At 30.8% G+C, this 21,190-nt stretch overlaps 1 protein-coding gene across 1 annotated transcript in view; it reads left to right on the forward strand.

Moving 5' to 3' along the window:
• LOC135135185 (follistatin-related protein 5-like) overlaps positions 1-21,190 on the forward strand; it is a 344,450-nt gene that overhangs the window by 268,240 nt on the left and 55,020 nt on the right. Inside the window, exons 6-7 of the mRNA XM_064064188.1 lie at positions 6,281-6,427; positions 6,488-6,622. Of these exons, the coding sequence (XP_063920258.1) occupies positions 6,281-6,427; positions 6,488-6,622 (282 nt within the window). The remainder of the gene's footprint in view (positions 1-6,280; positions 6,428-6,487; positions 6,623-21,190) is intronic.

Raw genomic sequence — 21,190 nt, forward strand, 5'->3', positions numbered from 1 at the left:
AAAATTGTGGAAGAAAAGAAAAACTCACTGCACGTGCCAAAAGATCCATTGTGACTCCGGGTATAAAGGATAAACATGTCGTCTCAAATGATAAAAACGACCCTAGGACTTCCTGTTCACAAAAGAACAGTTTTGCGAACTGGCTAATGACAAAAATGTTAAATATGCCAAATATAAGAAACAACAAATGTTCACAAAAGAACATATTCAAAAACGTCGTGAATGGGCCAGAGAAATGCAGACGAAAAATGAAGAATGGTTCCAGATAGTTTTTTCAGATGAAAAGAAAGTTCATCTTGATGGTCCTGATGGTTTTAGATATTATTGGCACGATTTACGGAAAGAACCAAAGTATTTGTCAAAACGAGTTCAAGGAGGTGACAATGTTATGGTCTGGGGTGCCTTTAGTAGCTTAGGAAATAATAACTTAGCATTAATCAAATCGAATGGACTCTCTGAATTACCAAGATGTGTTGGAAATGCACCTCAAACCACCTTTGAACCTATTCCAAGACAGCAAAGTGATTTTTCAGCAAAATAATGCGTCGATTCATGTGTCTAATTCATCGAAAACGTAGTTTCAACGACAAAATACATATAGCTTTGCTATAATAGCCTGCGAAAAGCCTACATCTCAACCTTATTGAGAATGTATGGAGTTCTCTTGTACGAGAGGTTTATAAAGATGGGAAGCAGTACGCAACAGTTAATGAATCGAAAGATGGTATCTTGGGGGCTTGGCAGAATTTGGACGTCAATTACTTCATCCATTTGGTCAATTCTATGAAGCAACGCGTCTACAATCTCATAGAAGCAGGTGGAAAATACATTGGGTATTAAATTAGTTTTCATTTAGTTAGTTAGTTATTTCCCTTTTAAGCGTGATAATAATTTGTCACAATAAGTCTGTTAACAAAATTACATATTTTCAATAAATTTCGTTCAGTTTAGTGTTTTCTGTGAAAAGGTTTTATTAAATTAATTAAAAATGGAATTGCTCAATCAACCAGGTATCTTCACTTTCTTTTAATACATTTAGGCAAAAATTCTGCACCGTGATAATTTTTTGTCTCGTACCTTATGAACTGTCAAATTACAGGCAAAGAAGCATGTTAATAATATCAATACTGTATTTCCAGAATTTCAGGGAAATGAGTTACGCCGTATAGGTATAAGCTGTCCTAAAACATGAAAATTCATTCGTAAATTACAACCATCGACTCATAATATATAGTAACTTTTAAGATTTTTTCCAGAAATTCAGATGTTGAAGGTACAAAATAAAGGCGGATCAATAAACTACAAATACATATTTAAGTAGAATTTATGTTGTAATACGTGGTAGCCGTGTTGTGGTTGTAATTATGATTGTGTTTTTTTTGTCAGCTTGGCGACATGTTTAAAATTTTCTGATGGCATACCTACTGTCAAAATGAAATTTAGGAACCAAGTCATTTTCTCACCACGTTTGTAAGGTGCGTTAGCAGCGCTCCTGTCAAAGTTGACAATTGTGAACTGACATGTTAAGATTGCTACCAATATTTCAGAATTACCACCACAAAAATTGTTTCAGTCATTAATAGTCACCCGGCACTTTAAGATGACATCGTCAAACTGTCGGTGGGGATGCTCAGATAAATTTTGATTAGTGTTTTACTATACATATGGGTAATTCCATTCCACATGGACCACTTTTGAACCAGACCCCTTTCGATTTTACTGAAATTTTTATATTTTTTTCTACCCCACTAAAGACGTTTCTGAGAATTTTTTCAATTGTTTTTACCCAACCAAAAAAAATATATGAATTTAAAAAAAATATGGCTCTTTTTTCCAAAAAATTGTAACTTTTTCAAAAATTGAGTTACCGGGACTTTTTTTTCAAAATTTTTCTCTTTGAATGTACTTTTCAGAAAAAAATAAATAAAAAAAAATTTTGAAGGGAGGTTTTATGAGATTTTTCAATTTGTTGAGAAAAACCGTCAACAGTGGGCCGAATTTGCGTTCTTTTTGTTTAATTAAAAAGAGAAATTTTTAATTCAATTTTTAAGTTTTTTATTTTAAAAATTCTATTTATGATTATTTTAAATTTTTTAATTTTACAATATTTCATACTTGATTTATAACCTTAGGTTATGATGTATGATCAAAATTTCACGATTAATAAGATTAAAAATCAATTTTTTAAGTGCTTATTGAATAAACTGTTTATTTCGTTTTTCGTTGGCGCTTAAATAATTTACATATTCTATATAATTGAAAATTCAAAAATTTCAAAAACTTTGTCAATTTATACTACCATGCAAATGATTTGGCATTCCTGCCAAATGGTATTTTTTCGTTACTGCCCGTGGAAAAGGTTCATGGGATGGTATTGGTGACACACTCAAAAGATTACCAGCGAGAGCAAGTCTTCAGGTAGCAGTAGACAAACCAAGAACCACACCTCAAAAACTTTGTGTATGAGCTTGTTCATCGGATAACTTTCTGAACATAGCGGTTAAGTTTTCACCAGAAGAGAATTATAATAAAGCTGTAAATGATTTAAGTGATCACTTTTCAAGAAGAAAATCAATTACTCGAACTCGGCAATTGCACAATGTGATTCCAGACAGAGATGGTTGTCTTCATGTTCGTAATTTTTCAAATTCAGATCAATCTAGAATATGTTAAGTTATTTCAGCGCCAACGAAAAAGGAAATACATAGTTTGTTTAATAAGTATTTAAAAAATCGATTTTTAATTTTATTAATCGTGAAATTTTTATCATAAACCTTAAAGTAAGGTTATAAATTAAGTACGAAATATTATAATATTACATATTTAAAAGTAATTTTAATGTATACAGTTTTTAAAACAAAAAAGCTAAAAATCGAGTTAAAAATCTTCTTTTCTTAATTGAAAAAAAAAAGAACGCAAATTCGGCCCACTCCCGTATTCACGGGGTTATGCCCAGAAAAAAATCTAAAGTTTTTTTTAGGAAAAAAAATAAAAAATCAAAAATGTCAGACTTCGAGAAATCGACGGTTTTTCGCAAAAAAGTGAAAAATCTCATAGAACCTCACATCAATTTTTTTTTTCGTTTTTTTTTTCTGAAAAATACATTTAAAGACAAAAATTTTGGAAAAAAACGTGCCGATAACTCAATTTTTGAACCAGTTGTAGTTTTTTGAAAAAGAAAGCCATTTTTTTGAAAAATTCATTACTTCTTTTTGGTTTGGTAAAAAAATTTGAAAAAAATTTCAGAAATGTCTTTGGTGGGGTAGCAACTAATGTAAAAATTTCAGTAAACTCGAAAGGGGTCGGGTCCAAAAGTGGTCGATTTGGCATATTCTAAATAAGACACAAACTAAATTTCAGAACAATTGCTCTAGTAGTTTCAGAGGTTATCTGTCTAATAAAATCGCCAACAAATGACAGATATTTTGTGGATATAATGAATTAATAACCAAGCTAATCTATCTATCCCCCCAGAGTAAATTTTGGAAAACTGTTGGGTTAAGGTGTTTTTTCGAACATTAGTTTAGACAATGGGGGAAAACTAGAATAGAGAACAACATAACAATATGTAACAACGAAATTTTTTTTTAATAAAGACACTAACTCAAAAATTACCGGCTTGATAAATAATAATAATCAACAAAACGTCAAATCTCCTCGCTCTTAACTATTTTAAACAAACAGTCCAAGCAGGGAAGTGTAAGCAATCTTACTTTTTATCAAATGGACAGATGGAAATGGCCTAGATCTTATAATCATTGAAAAATATGACTATGGTTTTACACTGGATAAAATAAAAAATTATTAGAGAATTTAGACATTATTCCCATAGCATTCTAAAGCATATTAAATATCCTGCGCAAGTCACATTTTTCACATGTTCTATACTGTTTCTCTAACCTACATATGTAGTCTAATTAAAGTAAAAGCACTCATTTGATTTTTATTCATCCGACTTTTAGTAAGTTCCCAATATTTCAAAAACATATAAAGTCCTGGAAATATCTCTGTTCACTTAGACTGTGACGGTTTTTAATGACCAAAAGTATGTGCTTTCTTGTATGTTAAGGATAACTTGCTAAGATAACATATCAATGGAAATGGGAGAAGTTCAAAATTAATTGAATAATAATTATAAGTTTTATTCTTTAATTAGACATTAATTTTAACACAACTCTAAATCGTCAACACTACTGTCATCATCTTCACTGACACTTTCATCTGAAATGGAATAAACATTGATAATGGCTTGATTTGTTTCATAATTGTCCAGAATCTTTTCCATTTGGCTTGCCGACTCTATGTTTTTTTGCATGTGCTTATATAAAAGGGTATATTGGGAACTTGGTTTGTTACATTTTCCCAAGTTTTCAGTAAATCAACAGGAGAAGCATTCGTTTTTGGAATACTTTTATAATACTTTCGTTTACATTCCGACGATACCATTAAAATGATTTTTAAATGTTACAATTTTTCGGGGAGGTATTGAGCATAATATTCCAAATCTGATCTTTCATCGCTTTTTCAGGATAATCATTTTCTTTTTTTCCAACTCTTTCGAGGAATTTTTTCCGACGAATAAAGAGCAAATATAAGTATAGTGTACTTATCAAAACTAAAATAAGCAAAGTAAGTCTACAGTGGTAAGTTGCATTACCCAATATAATATGAGACGGTCCCGGAATATTGGATATTAATTGCTCTTTAAACCACTTTTCAAAATTTTTCTGGTTCATGTTATCATGACAATCGCCAGATTTTGTTTCTGCCTTAAAAATTAGAGACGCTCCTTCAATAAATCCGTGTTTATTGCCAGTGTAAACTACAATATATCTACATCCTTCTCCCCTTTTTGTAATTGTAGTTTGTGTTGAACCGTCTTGGCATGTTTTTTTACATATATAGGTATACTACTTTTACTAAATATTTATTTAATATAACTTGTTTTGTTAGATCACTAAATCGTTTCATTGTTCAGAATTAAGTAGAGTAGTAAAACGTTAAATAAACCAAAGATTCTATTTGAGAAATAATTTTGACGACAAATTTCAAAATTTAACATAAAATTTCTATGACATACTCAAAATTTGGTAATTTTTGGTCTCACACAAAGTGCATAAGAAAGAGATAAAGTTTTACTTGGGGTATAACTAAAGAAATACCATTTAACATATTTTAAATGAGATTTACTGACCAAACTTTTAAAATAACGTCATCAATTTTTGCAGGAAATAAAAACATAAAATTTTCTTAGTCTACTTGCAATCACTAAGTTACTGTTTGTATTATAGTCAACTTTTTAAATAAATCCTTTATGCAATTTCTCCCATAACTGGTAAATTATAATTCCGTTAACTTTATTTTTTAAGATAAACAATATAAGTTGTTGAGTTTGTTGAGCTTTATAACTGACTAAAATTAATGTATTATTTCTGAGACACCCTGTATTATCGGTAATGTAACAATATCTAGAAAATATCTAATGGATTCATCCCGTTTTCTGAAAAAATGTTAGATACGAGGTATTGTCATATTATAATTATCACATGTATAGCAGTATGTTATATTTCATATTTAGGGTGAATTTTTTTTAATGAAATTTTGTAAAAATGTCATCATTTTTGTAGAAACGAATATGTAACGCACAGTGAACATTAATCATAACAGTATTGTATTTCTAGTACCCCAGAAAAAATTTAAAAATAGTAAGCCATTATTGGTTCTTGGGATAATTTATAAGAAGCTTTTAGTAATTTTTGCTGATGACCTTTTTATGGAATGAACAGACAAAATTTAGACCAAATTCTGTAAACGCTAAAACAAACTTACAACTAATTTCACGTAAAGTCACAGACAAAGGAACATTCCACAATGTACAATTCCAGTGACTTATTGTTAGTTGGAAAGAACGGACACCTTTTGTTTAGCGTTTTACTATCTAAGCGATAATCTTAAAGTGCGCCTAAAATTTCAGAGTAGACAGTTCAGTGTTTCCGAGATTATCACCTAATAAAACTGCCAACAGGCAAGATTTCTGATTTCTGATGGCACGAGATAAACAGGCTCTAGAATATGGGAATAAAGAACCGATATTTTTTACGTTAATTAAACAGTAAAGATAAGTAATACTTATATATAATAAATTTCCAGCATAAGTTTCGCCAAAAAGGTGTGGTTTGGATGGATATAAAAACCTTCTTTTGTCGTACTATTCTTCTGTGTGTCACGCTGTACATTATCCGACAATACTACTAACTATTGATTTGTTTTTTGTTTCCAGTCAACTGCCGAAGTTTCACCATCTTCGGGATCCAAAACGGAAGATCCTGGTTATATGGAAAACGAGATCGACTATGAAAGAGAAAAGGGAGATGGGGTGCCCTACGACAAAGAAGACTGTTCCATGCAAGAGTATGAAATAATGAAAGTAAGCGCTTCCGCCAAACAATATACTGGCTTTTTTCACCGACAACTAAATTGTTTTTAGGATAATTTATTGCTATACAACCATGCCAGGCTGATGTCCCAGGACAATCATAGTAAAGATTACTTGGTTTCCATTATGTTTTCCCATTATGACAGCAACAACAATGGTAACCTGGAGGCGACCGAATTAAACGAGGTACAACGTAGCACAATAGTTTCCAACGATAATATCATTACCGAGTAATATATTTTGTTGGGTGCAAATCCATTCGAGATTAATTCGCGCTTCTAGGCTAATTTTAATTAAATTCTCACCTAAGATCGGCACTTCTCAAGGCGTCATCACGCACTACAATATGTTAATAAATTAACCGAGTTACTGGTTGATGGAAATTACAAATTTCTACTGGCGGCATTGTAATTGATTTATAACTCTATTAATGAACAGGTGCACTGCTTTGTTTTCAAACTAATGCAGATTATAACTTCATAGAAACACGCTCCTGCTGTCTAGTAATGAAGTGAGTGCTAAGTCGGTAAAGTGACACGTTTGGCAGCATGTGGAAGCTTTACCCATTGCTAGTGTCGTATAAACGACAAAATTTATTAGAGCACAAGGGGAAATAACTATTGACAACTATCAACTCAGAAAATGAACAACTGTAACAAAACAGTAATCTTCTTGTTAAAATGAAACTTTATTAAAAGACTTATAACACGAGTTCCAATATTTTAGTGTACCATAGCAGAAAATATTTAATTAAATTTACCAAAAAGCTCAATTCCCACAGCTTCGATATTTTTAGTAAACTTTGGAAATAAGCTGCACGAACAATATAGTTTTAAATGAAAATTCAATATTTGTTAAATTTACAAACATGAATTTTGCAATTTTTGAATGTTTATTTCTAGGTTCCCTATTGATTTCTCCACACACATAAATACAGAGGACAGGATAAAGCTTTATCCATTTGATTAATAATTTTCAGTGGTCAGTTTGTTACACATAACGAAATGTTCTTTATAAACAATCGATAACAAGTACAGCTGTCGCACAAACCATGCAGAAAAATAGAGTTCAACCCGCTTATTCAACTTTGTGCAAAGTAATAACTTAGACGCAAGATGTTGTAAACTACTTAAATTCACATTTTAAAACTGAGAGTTTCTTAATTTTTGCAAAATATATTTTAGCTACTGTATTAGTTATTATCGACAGTTGGTAGTGAATTTAGATTATTTAACAATAGTATTCTTTGTATTTTTGTGTTAAATTAATAACTAATGAACTATTGCAAAATAAGAAAAAATTGTCATTGTTCATATTTTTGTGTTATGGTCTATTTTTTTTTTTTCAAAATTAAACCCTATTTTTTTTAATATTTTCTAAAATTCATAGACCAATGGACAGCAGTAAAAAAAATAAAATACATGTAAGCAAAACAACTTCACTATGTTTCTAAAATGTATTTTGTAGATATACAACATCATATTAAATATATAATATAGCCTATTATTTAATGGAGGTTTTAAGTAATTTTTACTTTTCGAGAGTAAACCAGAGAAGTATGTGTTGTATTAAGGTTGCCCGGCGAAGAAATAATTTCATATTTTCTCGACAGTTCATAGCTTCTAGAGCACGAAAAGATAGATCCTCTTTTCCGTCTATCTGTCATTTGTTGTCTATTGCTGTTTCTATTACATAGATATACTGAGAAACTACTGGACTGATTTTATGAAATTTTATAGGTGAAACACTAACCAGTTTCCTATCCACAATTTAAAAACGTGATTTCAAAAATTTGCAGAGTGAACACCCTTTAAATTTTATAAAATAACACAAATGTACGTTTGTAGTTTATGAATCTACCTCTATTTTTTCTTCAAACATCAAGATTTTTGAGACAAAAAGCAGTATTTTGACATTTTAAAATTATCCTAAGCATAATAAATCACTAGCTAAACAAAATTTATCTTTTTATCCCCTCCAAAAACTTGAGATGAGGTCATATTAACGTTTTACAGAATAAATCCTGTCTAAAATGTGCAAAGTATTATACCCCTGCCCTTATACTCTTGTTACTAGTGTTATATCCAGATTAGAGATGTACCGACTGCAGTCGGCCGACTAGTCGGCTTTGTCAAAACCGGTTAAAATTAGTTTAATCGACCGAAAATTGATGTCAAAGTGTAGATAATCTTCCGCTAGTTACGATTCTGAAATCGCCGTCACGATATATGGTCCAATAAACACGCAGAGCGAATTCAAAATTTCCAAAAATTTTCCAAAAAAGTGGTTAAAATTGGTTAAGTATTGTATAAACTGCCCTAAATTGTGTTATTCTTTATTTTTGTACTGAGTTACTACAAAAAATTAAATGTTAAAATTATCCAAAAAACTTTTACACATTTTTTGGAAAAAAAAGAAACTTCAGTTATTCCTTTTATTAAAATAAAACAAGTTTTTAAGGTAGTCACAGAAATAGAAAAAAAAAACCACTGTCTGTTGCATTTATAAACAGTCGGCCGACTGCAGTCGGTACATCTCTAATCCAGATTCATATGTAGGTTTAACCACTAAGCATGCGTTCCTCTATATCTGAGAGTCTAAACCTACAATAGCACTGAAATTATTTTTAACAACATATACCGAGTGTTGTCTTTTGAGCCATAACATACCGTTTAGTTTTTCTAAATATAACACCCTGTATATTTTTACATATTCTCAGTCATCTCCTCCTAGGCTTTAAAATGGCGATCTATCTCATAAATTTCGATGCGGCGTTGCCAGGTTATTCCAATTTTCTTGAAATTGTTTAGCAATGCAAAGTTTAGGGAAAAAATCGCACTAGGGTCATTTATAAAGTCTATGTTACAATATGTAGAGAAATAAACAAAGGCACACACTTTGTTATAGTGTAAATTAAATTGACCCCTAATATGAGTATTTATAAAAACCTAAAATTTTAGAATTTTTAATTTTCGATATTTCAGTTCTTTTCAAACAAAACACGTTGTATTTTGTTACTGCATCTTGCTCTACTTTTTGTTCTTTTTCTTTCGATATATCTGTGTGTGCTATCAAATTTACATATACTAAATATAAAAAAAATGGTCGAAGTTTATTTCGATAGAACTTACCTCGCTCCAGAAGGGTAAATAACACCCCCTCAATTCCTGCGCCTGGAGGGTGTAAATTCCAAAGTGGCACAGTCTGAATAAATGCCGACAATAAAAAATATATTTAAAGCAGATAATGAGTGGGAAACAACGTATTCTTAATTCCAAGTACTAGTTTAACTTTAACGGTTTTGTTTGTGTTTATGCTTGGTGGTATTAAATGCATGCATATGTATTAAAAGAAACTGACATTTGATTGATTTTGTCCCTTCAACACAGAAAAGAGGACCAATTCATTAAATAAGCACGGTTTTTTACCCAAAAAGTATACCTAAATAATAACAAGATATAGTACGTACAAGAACAAAATAAATTGACTGATTCATTAATTTTTTTCAGTCTCCGTGTATAAGAAAATCTAAAAAATATGAATGTAGTTATAAATTACAAGTATAGACTGATCATATTGTGCACATTTTAGATAGGATTCATTCAGCAAAATTTTGGGGTGACGTCATCAATTTTTTAGGTGGGATGAGCAAATACATTTTGATCAAAAATTTACCATGCCTATGATAAATTTAAAACATCTCCAAAATTTCGAAGCATTCGGTTTTGTAGATTACAAATTAAATTGCAAAATTTCATAATTTTGACTTTTTTGACGTTTCGAGTAAAAACTCAAGTCGGAGTCATAAACTACATGTGTAGGACTATGTTATTTTATACAATTTGAAACCCTTTACTATGTACAATTTTGAAATGACGTCATCACATTAGTGGTGGGGATGATTACACAAAATTTGGTTAGCGTTCTACCATGTACTGATATACGTAATGCACATATAAAATTTGATAACAATCGGTTCGGTAGTTTCGGAGATTATCTGTCTAACAGGCAGCGGACAGACAGAGAGACAATAGATGGAAACGGAGGACCTACGTTTCTGTACTTTAGGGTCATGAACGACATATCGAAATAATGTGAAAGTATTGAAGTCAGTCACCCGGTGGACTCGATTTCAATATTTCCTTAACTTACGCTCCATAATTCCATAAATTCACTAGGGTTATAAAGTCTGCAACGAGATCAGTATGCAACACTAGTTGTATATTACGCCTCAAATACAGAACAATCTTTAAAATTGAAAATAATTTTAGTTATGTTACTCAAAGAACTGTGTGACTTCAGTTTAAGACGTCATCACAAAGAGTTATTACGATCAGCTCAGTTAAAACATACTCATAGCATGCCTCCTTAGCGGTAGTTTAACAATTTACATCTACTTTTTTTTAATTTTGTATAGGTTCTCACAAAAAATATATAATTTGTATGGAGAACTCGCTTCGTTTGATTTTTCTTCAGAGGTGAGGAAAGTTCTCTCTAAATAATTTTATAGCAGTTTTTTATAATTTCATTATTATTATTTATCGAAACCTTTACATTTTTATAATCTATATAGTTTTCACCTCTTTTAAAATGTGTGCGTAATAAAATATTGGAGTTTTTAACGTAAGTATCATCAGTTGAAAGAATGAATAATTCTTCCTGATTTAACAAATTCGCGTATTTGTAGAGATTTTACCAAGAACGTAATCAATGTTCAAAGAAAGATTTTGCGATATCACAAGTCCCCGATGACAGTAATAGCAATAGCGAATCGCAAAAACTGTCATCGCATCTTCCATTGCAACGGGACTTGCGATATCACAAATCCAACTTGAAATTGGCCCATTAGTAATTTTAATTTGAAGAGCAAGGTCAAGTTGGATCATAATATATAAAAATGCATAGGATATGTCATTTAAAAAGACGAAGTTATGTGTCACGCCTTAAAAACAGAACATCTATATACTTAAAAATAAAATAATTTTATAGTAAAGTCCTCAAGGAGCCGTACAACTTTGTACTTTGACTTTCTCTTCTATTTTTAATAATAATTAATGAGATATCGAGGAATGCGCACTTAGTGACTCACCCTGTATATACATATTAAATTTTTTTGCCACAGATTTCATTGTCACTTTTACACATTTCTGATTTACATATAATTATGTATTTAGCAAATTTTATTTAAAAAAAAAAATGTGGTTCCTGTAATAGCGTATATTACATCACCAGGCATGAAAGTGAAACTTGGCCTCCGAGTCTAGCAGAAGCACTTTTATGCTGTGTGATGGATTACAATTTTTTCTGAAATCGCGTTATCAAAAAGTTAAAATAGACGCCTGTCACTCAAGTTTGCATATCGCATAAAGCACGCGCGGTGAAGGTGTGTCAGGTATGCAATGAATAAACAAAAAAGAATTGTAAATTTTTACAAATCGTGCTTGTGTTTCGTGTATTTAAAACGTTTCTTATAGTTATAACAATTAATTGTTGGTTATTTTTTGTTTCTCTTGTATTGTAAGTATAGAAAATAAAATCACTATAAAACAACGATTCCCATCAGTTACTTGTAAAGTACAAATGCCTAGCCACTGCGTGTTAACATGATCCGCTTTCTAGACGATTTCAGAGAAATATTCTCACTCTCGGATTAGTAAATAATGCATTCATTCCACGTCTTTCCTTAATGAAATGTGTCAGCAACAAAATAATACTGGTAGGAAATTTATAACCGGGATACCAGATTTTGTTCCAAGGAATTAACTCATTCGTTCGTTACAACCTCGATATGCGGTTAAAGACACTTTTAATGATAAGTTGAACACAAGTTGACTAGCATAGAGAACTTATTTTTCACTACTATAAACCAACATTTACTTTTAAATGAAGTCAGAAGCAGCAAACTTTCATAACGATGGGAACGAAGTATTACCGACGGTTTACAACATTCCCAGACCGAGAGATTTTATGCAGTTTTGCTCATGATTTTGTTGTATTTGTTTTATGCGCTCCATGCAGACATCCCTGTATAAACAGTAAAATACAAACTCTGAGGCATAAAACAAAAAACTACAACTTCAACCAGCCGATCAAATTTGTTCTCAAGAGAAAAGCTCCTACGTCCAATTTTCAATCGTGGACTTTATTTTGTATTTTTATTGTTAAGGGATTGTTAAACGAAAATACTGTGAATTTCTTTGATATTCAACTACTTGTAGCATTAGAACGGATTTCTAGAAATGTCATATTGAACATTATACTTTAAGCTTGCATTCCGAACTGAATAAGATGAAAAGGAATCCCACAGGAACGTCGAATTTTTTCTATACCCGTATCTGCCAGACTTCAAAGGATTTTTCTCTAAAACCAATCAAGATATAAAAAAAATTGGCAATAGAGATAAAACGGTTAGACATCTTACTTCTATTGAATGTGACTCGCCAAGGTCACAAAATCGTTAAAATTTAAGACTGATTACCAAAGTTTCCCACGAGATCTGTATTAACCATAGCTGGGAGAAATAATACTCTCTACTACTGGTCATACTTATTCACAACAAGATGTTTTTATTTGTAAGAAAACTGTTGATTCTTAACACAGATTTTCGTATTCTTGTGATTCCGTGTATAGACTACATTAAGCAAAGATATGTACTTGCCAGAATAATAACACTAATAACCAGTATATACGAATTTGATAAAATATCCAGAATAAAACAATACAACACGCGTTAATTCTTCAAAACACCAGACACAAAAAAAATGCGCTTAAAAAGTCTGAAATTGGTTGAAATTCGTTGCGACAGTCAACCAAGCTGATTCCTATACTTGTGTCATGACCTGATCCTGAAATGCCTAAAGTGATTAGCATCAACACAGCTAAGCACCATCTCGATTAAACCAGCTTTCAAACAAAAAAAAGCATTGAAGTTGGTTTATCCCTTTTAGTGTTGGGTTGTGAAGGAACAGTCTGCTACTTTGTCACTGTTCCTCACATGTCACCGTTCCTCGTGGTGACACACGTTTAAAAGTAGCAGTTACTCTGAGGAACAGTCACTTGTATTACAACGGAGTCGAATCACAGAAATACGTGGACCTAACCTACTGGAACTGTATATATGCAATTCAGTGACGGCTTGGAACCATTGCAGACATTTGATATCACATGTGGACGGTATTCGACACTTTCAGTACGTGCTTTATTATATATATTACATATCAGAAAAAATAGTCAATGTCCGCTAATCTACCACTATCTAAGTCAAGTATGTCATCAAGTTAAATTATGCAAATGAAAAACATTTTTAAACAACGTTTTTGGTTTTCGTTTGGTTGTATTTTTAACAAATATAAAAAGTGCTGTGGAAAAAATACTTTATACCAAAATGAAATACCTTACTTTTTGTGTTGATTATAGAAATGTAAAAAATAATGTGTATAAAATACTTTCTTTACTTAAGTAAAACGGATTTATACATTAAAACTCTGCCTCAAGTCTTAATACATAAAGGTTTCGTGCTGTTGTTATTCCCAGTGCGTTTGGAACAGTAGGACTGAGCGCAGTTGGTCGAAGAACAGTGACAGAAAGTAGCTGCTATTTGTAACTGTTACTGTGGTGTCACAGGAACAGTCAGTCACCGTTCCAGAGAAGTAGCAGTTTTTCCCATCACTAATCCCTTTGGGAGCTACAGTGACACAAGAAGACAGACGCACGGACAAAGGCTTCAAAGTATAACACCTCTTTTTCGCATCGGGAGTTAAAAATATCGATATTTCTACTGCTAATAAAACAATAAATTCAAACTGTCGCAATGAGCAAGCACCAAACGAGTGTATAAACAAGAATAAAAGGAGTGTGTAGAGATAGAAACAAAATTTAATTTATCGCCCATGCAGTTAACAATTTATCAGTCATTTTGGACATTCACATCGATAGGTTGGTAGGCAATAAGGTAAAAACTTCTTATTTACAGCAACTATGGTTAATAAAACAAAAATTCTACACCACAAATTTGAGGCTAAATATTTATATTTAAATAAGTTTGATAGTCCTAGATTTCTGACGTTAAAAGTACTGTAACTGTGTTTGCACGTCTGTTTCCAATACAATAAACGGCAACTAGATAAGTCTCTTCATTTAATTAATTAACGTCCATTATTTGCAGTTAAAACTAATGCACATATAACCTGTTATATCATTGTAATCGTAATTTCATGGTCTATCAAAATATACGTTGCACTTTAAAAAATATATAAGTTTGCGTTGCAACGCCGACACCATTTATGTGTCATATTTGCAGTGTTTTAAATTAAGCTTCCACCTTCATGCTAAAAACAATGGCGTTTACAGAATTTCAATATTTATGTCCATTCTCAGAATGTAAGCCGGTGGAGCTTTTTCTGGCCCCCTGTATATTCCCACTAGCTTGTGTAGTTTTACTGAAATTCAGGATAATTTTTATTTCATTGTCAGTGTATTGCTTTTTCTTTAGCGTAACATCTGTAATTTTTTTACAACTTGATGACCGAAATTTTAATTGAAATTCAGCTACGGAAGCTCAAGTTCTGATTGTTTCAGTTATATTTTTCTATAATCTAAAAATATTTAAAAATACGTATAGGTGCTTCACAATTTAATTTCAAACCAATTAATTACGAACTGGTGGCATAGACAAGTATTTAAAATGTCCTAAACCTATATATAAGAAATGAAAAATATCTGTACGTCTTGCTTTCATACACTGGAAAATAAAATAAAGTCACAAAAAGTCAAGAACTGCAACAAACTATTTTGAATTTTATTGCCATTACCCACTTTAATAAAAATTCCTTGAGAACATGTATGCTTGCAGACAACCTTTACCACAGTAACGGCTTACAGATAACATTTATTACATATATCGTTCATGACTGTTTATAAACTGGGGATGTGGTAGTAAGTTGGCTGTCGGAGGACAAAGGATTGTGTACATTAGCACGGAATTGTCGCAACGTTTCGTTTATTATCCATGAACTACCTCAGGCCTGTACGTTATAGGTGAATGTGATACTACGAACTGGTAAAAGCAAATTTGCTTACGCTGTGTAAAGTCAAGAAGTACAAAAAGTACAGTGGAACAAATACAGACTGCACCAAAAATAACAAAAATATAGAACAAAACTAGTATAGCATAGATATTAAAAGCTAAATAAAATGGCAATATCTAAAAATCAACAAATATCCAAAAGGAATTTCCTTAAGAATTCACAATAGACAGAATTACAGAATTACACAATAAATGAAATGTAGAAATATCGTGTCCTTGTTTAACTTTAGAAAGGCTAATGAAAACTTTAAAATATCCGTCACCATATAAAAACTAATATAAAATACTAACTTTCATGGCATCTTCTTCGGCTATCGCTAGCGAACCCACTGCAACAAACACCATTAAAATTAACTTAGGTACACCATACTTAAAAATATAAACGGAAAAACGTTCTACTAAAAGCAGAAAAATTTAGCAGATTATTGATTTCTGAATTTAAACAATCGTCTTAAGATATATTTAGAGAAACTTTTTTGATTCTTAAGATACAATCACTATTAGAACATATTTTTTAATAAAAATCTACTATGTAATTTTTACTAAGGGTAATCATTTTAATTTAACCGACAAAAGAACCCGGACACTTGAATATTTGTAAATTTAAGCCAATGTTTAGTGTTATAACTTTTTTAACTTTTTTTCTGTTTCCACATATTGCAGAATAAAATAATGTTTTCTATTAATGAATAATAGAGGACCGGGGTGGGTTAGTTAACTTCGTACTTGCTCGCTACACCTTGGGACGTGGGCTCGATCCCACCCTGTCTCTGGGTGTTGTGTACGTTCTTTTCCCCTATAACTGGACCTCTGGCTTGTTGGGGAACATAATAGAATATAATAAAAAAAAATAAAAAATAAATAAATACATTAATGATTTGCTTTTTGGAATGTTTTTTACAAAAGTTCGACCACAAGCAAGTGTCCGAGTTTTTTTGCCTGGCAGTGAATAATGCAACGGTATTATGAAGTTACTTTCTTTTACGAATTTTAAGGTAAATAATAGATAGGTACAGTTCGAATTTACAATGTTAACCTAAATACAAAATTTTTGCTTAATATTTCTTTTTTTCAAAGATGAATAGTTAATATATGATCTACAACTCTTCCGCTGATCGACTTTAAAATCTTCAATAATAAAAGTATGCCAAAAATTTCAGTACACGTTTAGTGCGGATAACAAAGAAGCACATTTTTTGAACATTAAATGCTTTCATAAAAAATTGTGTTGTTAGAATCAATAAATTCTGAATGGATTCTCAAACCTCACAGAAAATCGTGACTTTAAAATACTTATTTGAAAATTCATGTAAAATTGCGATTTACAGCTACTATTAAAATAACTACAAATTTAACTGAGAAACAATTAATAAAAATTCTACAGTTCATCTACAAACTATAATGAAAAATATTATAGGTTAAAAACGAACTTAGACATATATTGATATTCATTATTTCCACTAAAAATTATTTTGTGAAAATGTTTATTCATTTGTTAAATTTATTTTAATTGTACTTACTTACCAACCAAGGAGTAACAGATTGTCAAATATTTCAAAATTTAAATATCATCAATTCATCGCGATAAAGAAAACAAAGGTGAACGTTTTTTGTGAACGCTGCTAAACTAATCTAAAAACGCTTAACATTCATAAATTAAATATTTCAAATAATAATAATTGCAGTTACGTGAGCTCACTTGTAACAAATACATTGTATATTTATTAAAGTTACTGAAATTTGCTTAGAGCACCAAATTCTAGTTTAGTATTATTATTAGATATTTAAATTAAAAATATAAATAACTCTGCAACAAACGATAACAAACGGATAAATAAGTGTGATGGCAATAATTACCCTTTAAATCCGGATTTCCTTTCCTTCCGCGCCGAACCCTGAAGATCCCTCACGGCACAGTTTAGTACATAAATAAATTATTTTTAACAAAATTAAACCATATAAAGGAACCACTTTACGAACCAAACACACACACCAAAGTCAAAATGGACTGCGTCAAAACCCATTTAATTTCATTACGCGGCATGAAGTAACAAAAAATCTTCACCGCATTTCTTATCACAGATTTTTTGTGAAGATTTTAATCGACGCAGCAGAGAGTAAATAAAGGTCTATTAAATTATTCAAAACGTTTTCTACAAATAAAGCAAATTAAATAATACGTAGATCTGCTTACAATTCGCAAAATTCAATCGTTAGCAAACCCAAGAAAATTGAAAATAATACCAGTGAAACATGAAATAGCATCAAAACCAGCCCGCTCCCTTTACATCACAAAAATAATTTTTGCTGCAAATTGTAAAATTCATAACAGGTTATAGGTAAGTATTATCAAATTAAATTATAATTAGTTAGACAGAACTTCCCTCGCCCCTGAACTACAGTCAGACAAATTTCGCTTATTGAAAAATTATAATATGTTTTGTGAAAACTTCTATAAATTAATGAAAGATAAATAATACGAATCACAGTTTAAAAAAAAAAACATTCCTCTCTATGTGGGCTTTAAAACGGCCGACCTTCGAGTTACAAGGCGGAGATGATTCAGGTGTATTTTTTTGCGAAAATCTGGATACCTAGGACTAAAAACCAACGCTGTTTCATAAATCACAACTATAAGACTATGTTATTTTATAAAATTTAATTACTAAAAAATATTTGAAGGACATTATCAAATTGTTGGTGGCATGATTAGCCACACATTTTGGTTAGCGTTTTCGTTTTACTAGTCATAGTATACTTACAAAATTTGACACCAATTGGTCCAGTAGTTTCGGAGGTAATCTATCTAATAAAAGTCGACACAGACGATAGACAGACAGACAGATAGACAGAGGATAAACAGACGGAACCAGGAGACCACTTTTTTTGTACTGCAGGGGTCATGAAATGTTGAGAAAATATAAATGGTGTACAGTTATTTAGACAGAACTTCCTTCATCCCTGGAGCACAGTCCAACAAATGCAGTTTCTTAGATATAAAATTTTCTTCTACGTGTTCTATTTTGTTGTGATATCCCCTATTTGTTAAAAAATTGGGGTGAATTATTAAACTACAGATAAAGAGGATTTACTCTTGCTGTTTTTTTTTATATTTTGAGATATCTTGTAGAAGTAATAAGTATGAGTGCTCCGATAAACCACAAATAATGTAGACACATAATATATTGTAGATTTCATAGGAAATATCTGGCAAAATTTTGAGATGACGTCCACAAATTTGTGGATTGTGCAAATTATCAGCGATTTATCAGCATTTGCAATATTTCAGAGCAGTCGCTTTTGTAATTTGATGTACAATTTTGAATATTTTCCAAAAATATAGATTGCAAACGTAAACACAAAGGCAGATTAATAAACCGCAAGTACAGAAAGATATTGCTTTATAAAATTTAATTTAAATTTGTTTGCAAAATTTTGAACTGATGATATCATAAAATTTTTGCTGAGAATGATCAGTACTTAGGTTAGCATTTTCATAAATCACAATCATAATTTCAATAGTTTCGGATATTATAGGTGTAATAAAATCACAAATAAAAGCGATAAAGACTAGCAGAATACAGAAACGGAGACCTACTTTTTCATATCCTAGGAGCTATAAAATGTCGAGAGAACTATTAGCCATTAGTAAAATAGACCCTCTTACAGTAGTGCCTTAGCTTACACGTAAAAAATAGGTAAGTAATGTAAGTAAAAAATACCTAAATATAAAGGTAAAACGTTTCCCAAAGAGGCCGTTTATATTCAAATTCAAACTCAAATTACTGATTGTTCCCGAGATCAAAATGTTTGAAGAAATATATCAATTCTATTGACATAAGTATATGATTTCATGTTAAACTTTCTTCAAAAAATTTAAAGTAAAAATTTAAAAAAATCACAACACCTCCAACATTAATTTCCTACCTTTTCAAAAATTTTCTCAGGATCACAGATCCTCGGTTATTTTCTTAGTGTCTAAAAAATAAGTGAGAAAAAGCGCTCTAATGCAAAAAATTAAAGTTGCTCAAATCGTCCGTTTACCTTACCTAATTGAATTGATCAATTTTAAAAGAAAATCATAATTTTATTAAACTAATTAGGTACAATTTCGTTTAAAAGTTACTTCGCAAATTTTCAAGATCAAGAAACTGTAAAGATACTATACACATAATATGTGTTTTCAAATAACAGAGAAAAGATTGATCTAAATTTATTTAGACAGAATTTCGGTCACGCCTGAAGTCAAACATTTAAACAAATCCAGTGTAGATGAGGTTAGTTCTATTTCTACTTCAAACATAAGCTAAGAAACAATTGCAAAACGATAACCAAAATTCGTCTAATCATTCCCATCAACTATGATATACAAATGTGATGTAAATTTTATAAAATAACATACTCCTTGCACTTATGGTTTATGAATCCGTCTTGATTATTTACCTTAGAAATCATACATGTTTAGAAAAAAATCAAAATTGTATAAGAATATTTTACAGTTTAATTTTTAAACGGCGAAACCGAATGCTATGAAATCTTGCAAACGTTTTAAACTGACCGTAAGCATAGTAAACCATTAATCAAAATTTATCCATTTATCACCCCCAAACCAATTGATAACGTCATGTCCAAATTGTAACGAATGAATACTGTCTAAAATGTGCAAAATATTATGACTCTATACTTTTTGTTTATCAATGCATTTATATTTTTTAGAATTATGTATACATGTGTCTTTGCTAAAATATTGATGACATCATCACAAAATTTTGTAGTGGACACGTGAACATACATGCTCCTGGACCTTAAAAATAAGATACGCAAAATTAACTTTCATAATTTTTTAAAGTTGTACTTGCTCAACTATACTTCAGGAGCAAAGGAAGTTCTATCTAGATAGTCTTAGAACAATTTCTTTCATAACAGTAAGTTATGTATTCCCGTAAGAATTGCAACAGTTTATTAAATCGCATTTGAAAGGGTGCGAAATGCTACACGTTCCAAAGGAAATTTTTTAAATAATATTTTGTTATAACATTATCAACTTTTTAGTGAAGACTTAATATATTGTAACAAATTCTTCAAATTTCCAGAAAATGAGATAAGGCAGCTGGATTCAATTAACAAAATCAATTTCTCGATTCACAATTTTTTATATATGTACACTCTAACAAATAACAAGATATTCCAGAACTCTAATAAGTAATACTGCCATCTCGAATCTCACAATAAATTTTTGAGATCACTTCGACATCTTTCTGAAAGGAATTAATAAATCAATATCAGTTTAAAACAACCCTGTATAGTCACTAAAAAAACATCTTTATCGTACAAAATTTCAAAAAAACATTATATATAGATTTTAAGTAAAACTGCCAAATTTTATTTTATTAATAAGTACAATGTTTATTTTTTACGATAACTGATATACGTGCCGTTAAAAATATACAACTTAATAAAATTTTAAAATAATGTTACAAATGTTTGACGAGGATCAACATACTCTACGATAAACCCAAAATCACAATAACTAATCCAGCCAGCATTAGGGGATTATCTAATAACATTACCCACAAACGACAAACAGACGAAAACGGAATATCGACGTTTTCATATTCTACAAACTGTAGAACGCCAAGAAAACATGAAATTAGACATTTGTCAGAATG

This window comes from Zophobas morio, unplaced genomic scaffold (genome assembly GCF_036711695.1).
Source record: "Zophobas morio isolate AGI-343-1 ecotype UQ-CSIRO unplaced genomic scaffold, CSIRO_AGI_Zmor_V1 ptg000024l, whole genome shotgun sequence".
Lineage (NCBI taxonomy): Eukaryota > Metazoa > Arthropoda > Insecta > Coleoptera > Tenebrionidae > Zophobas > Zophobas morio.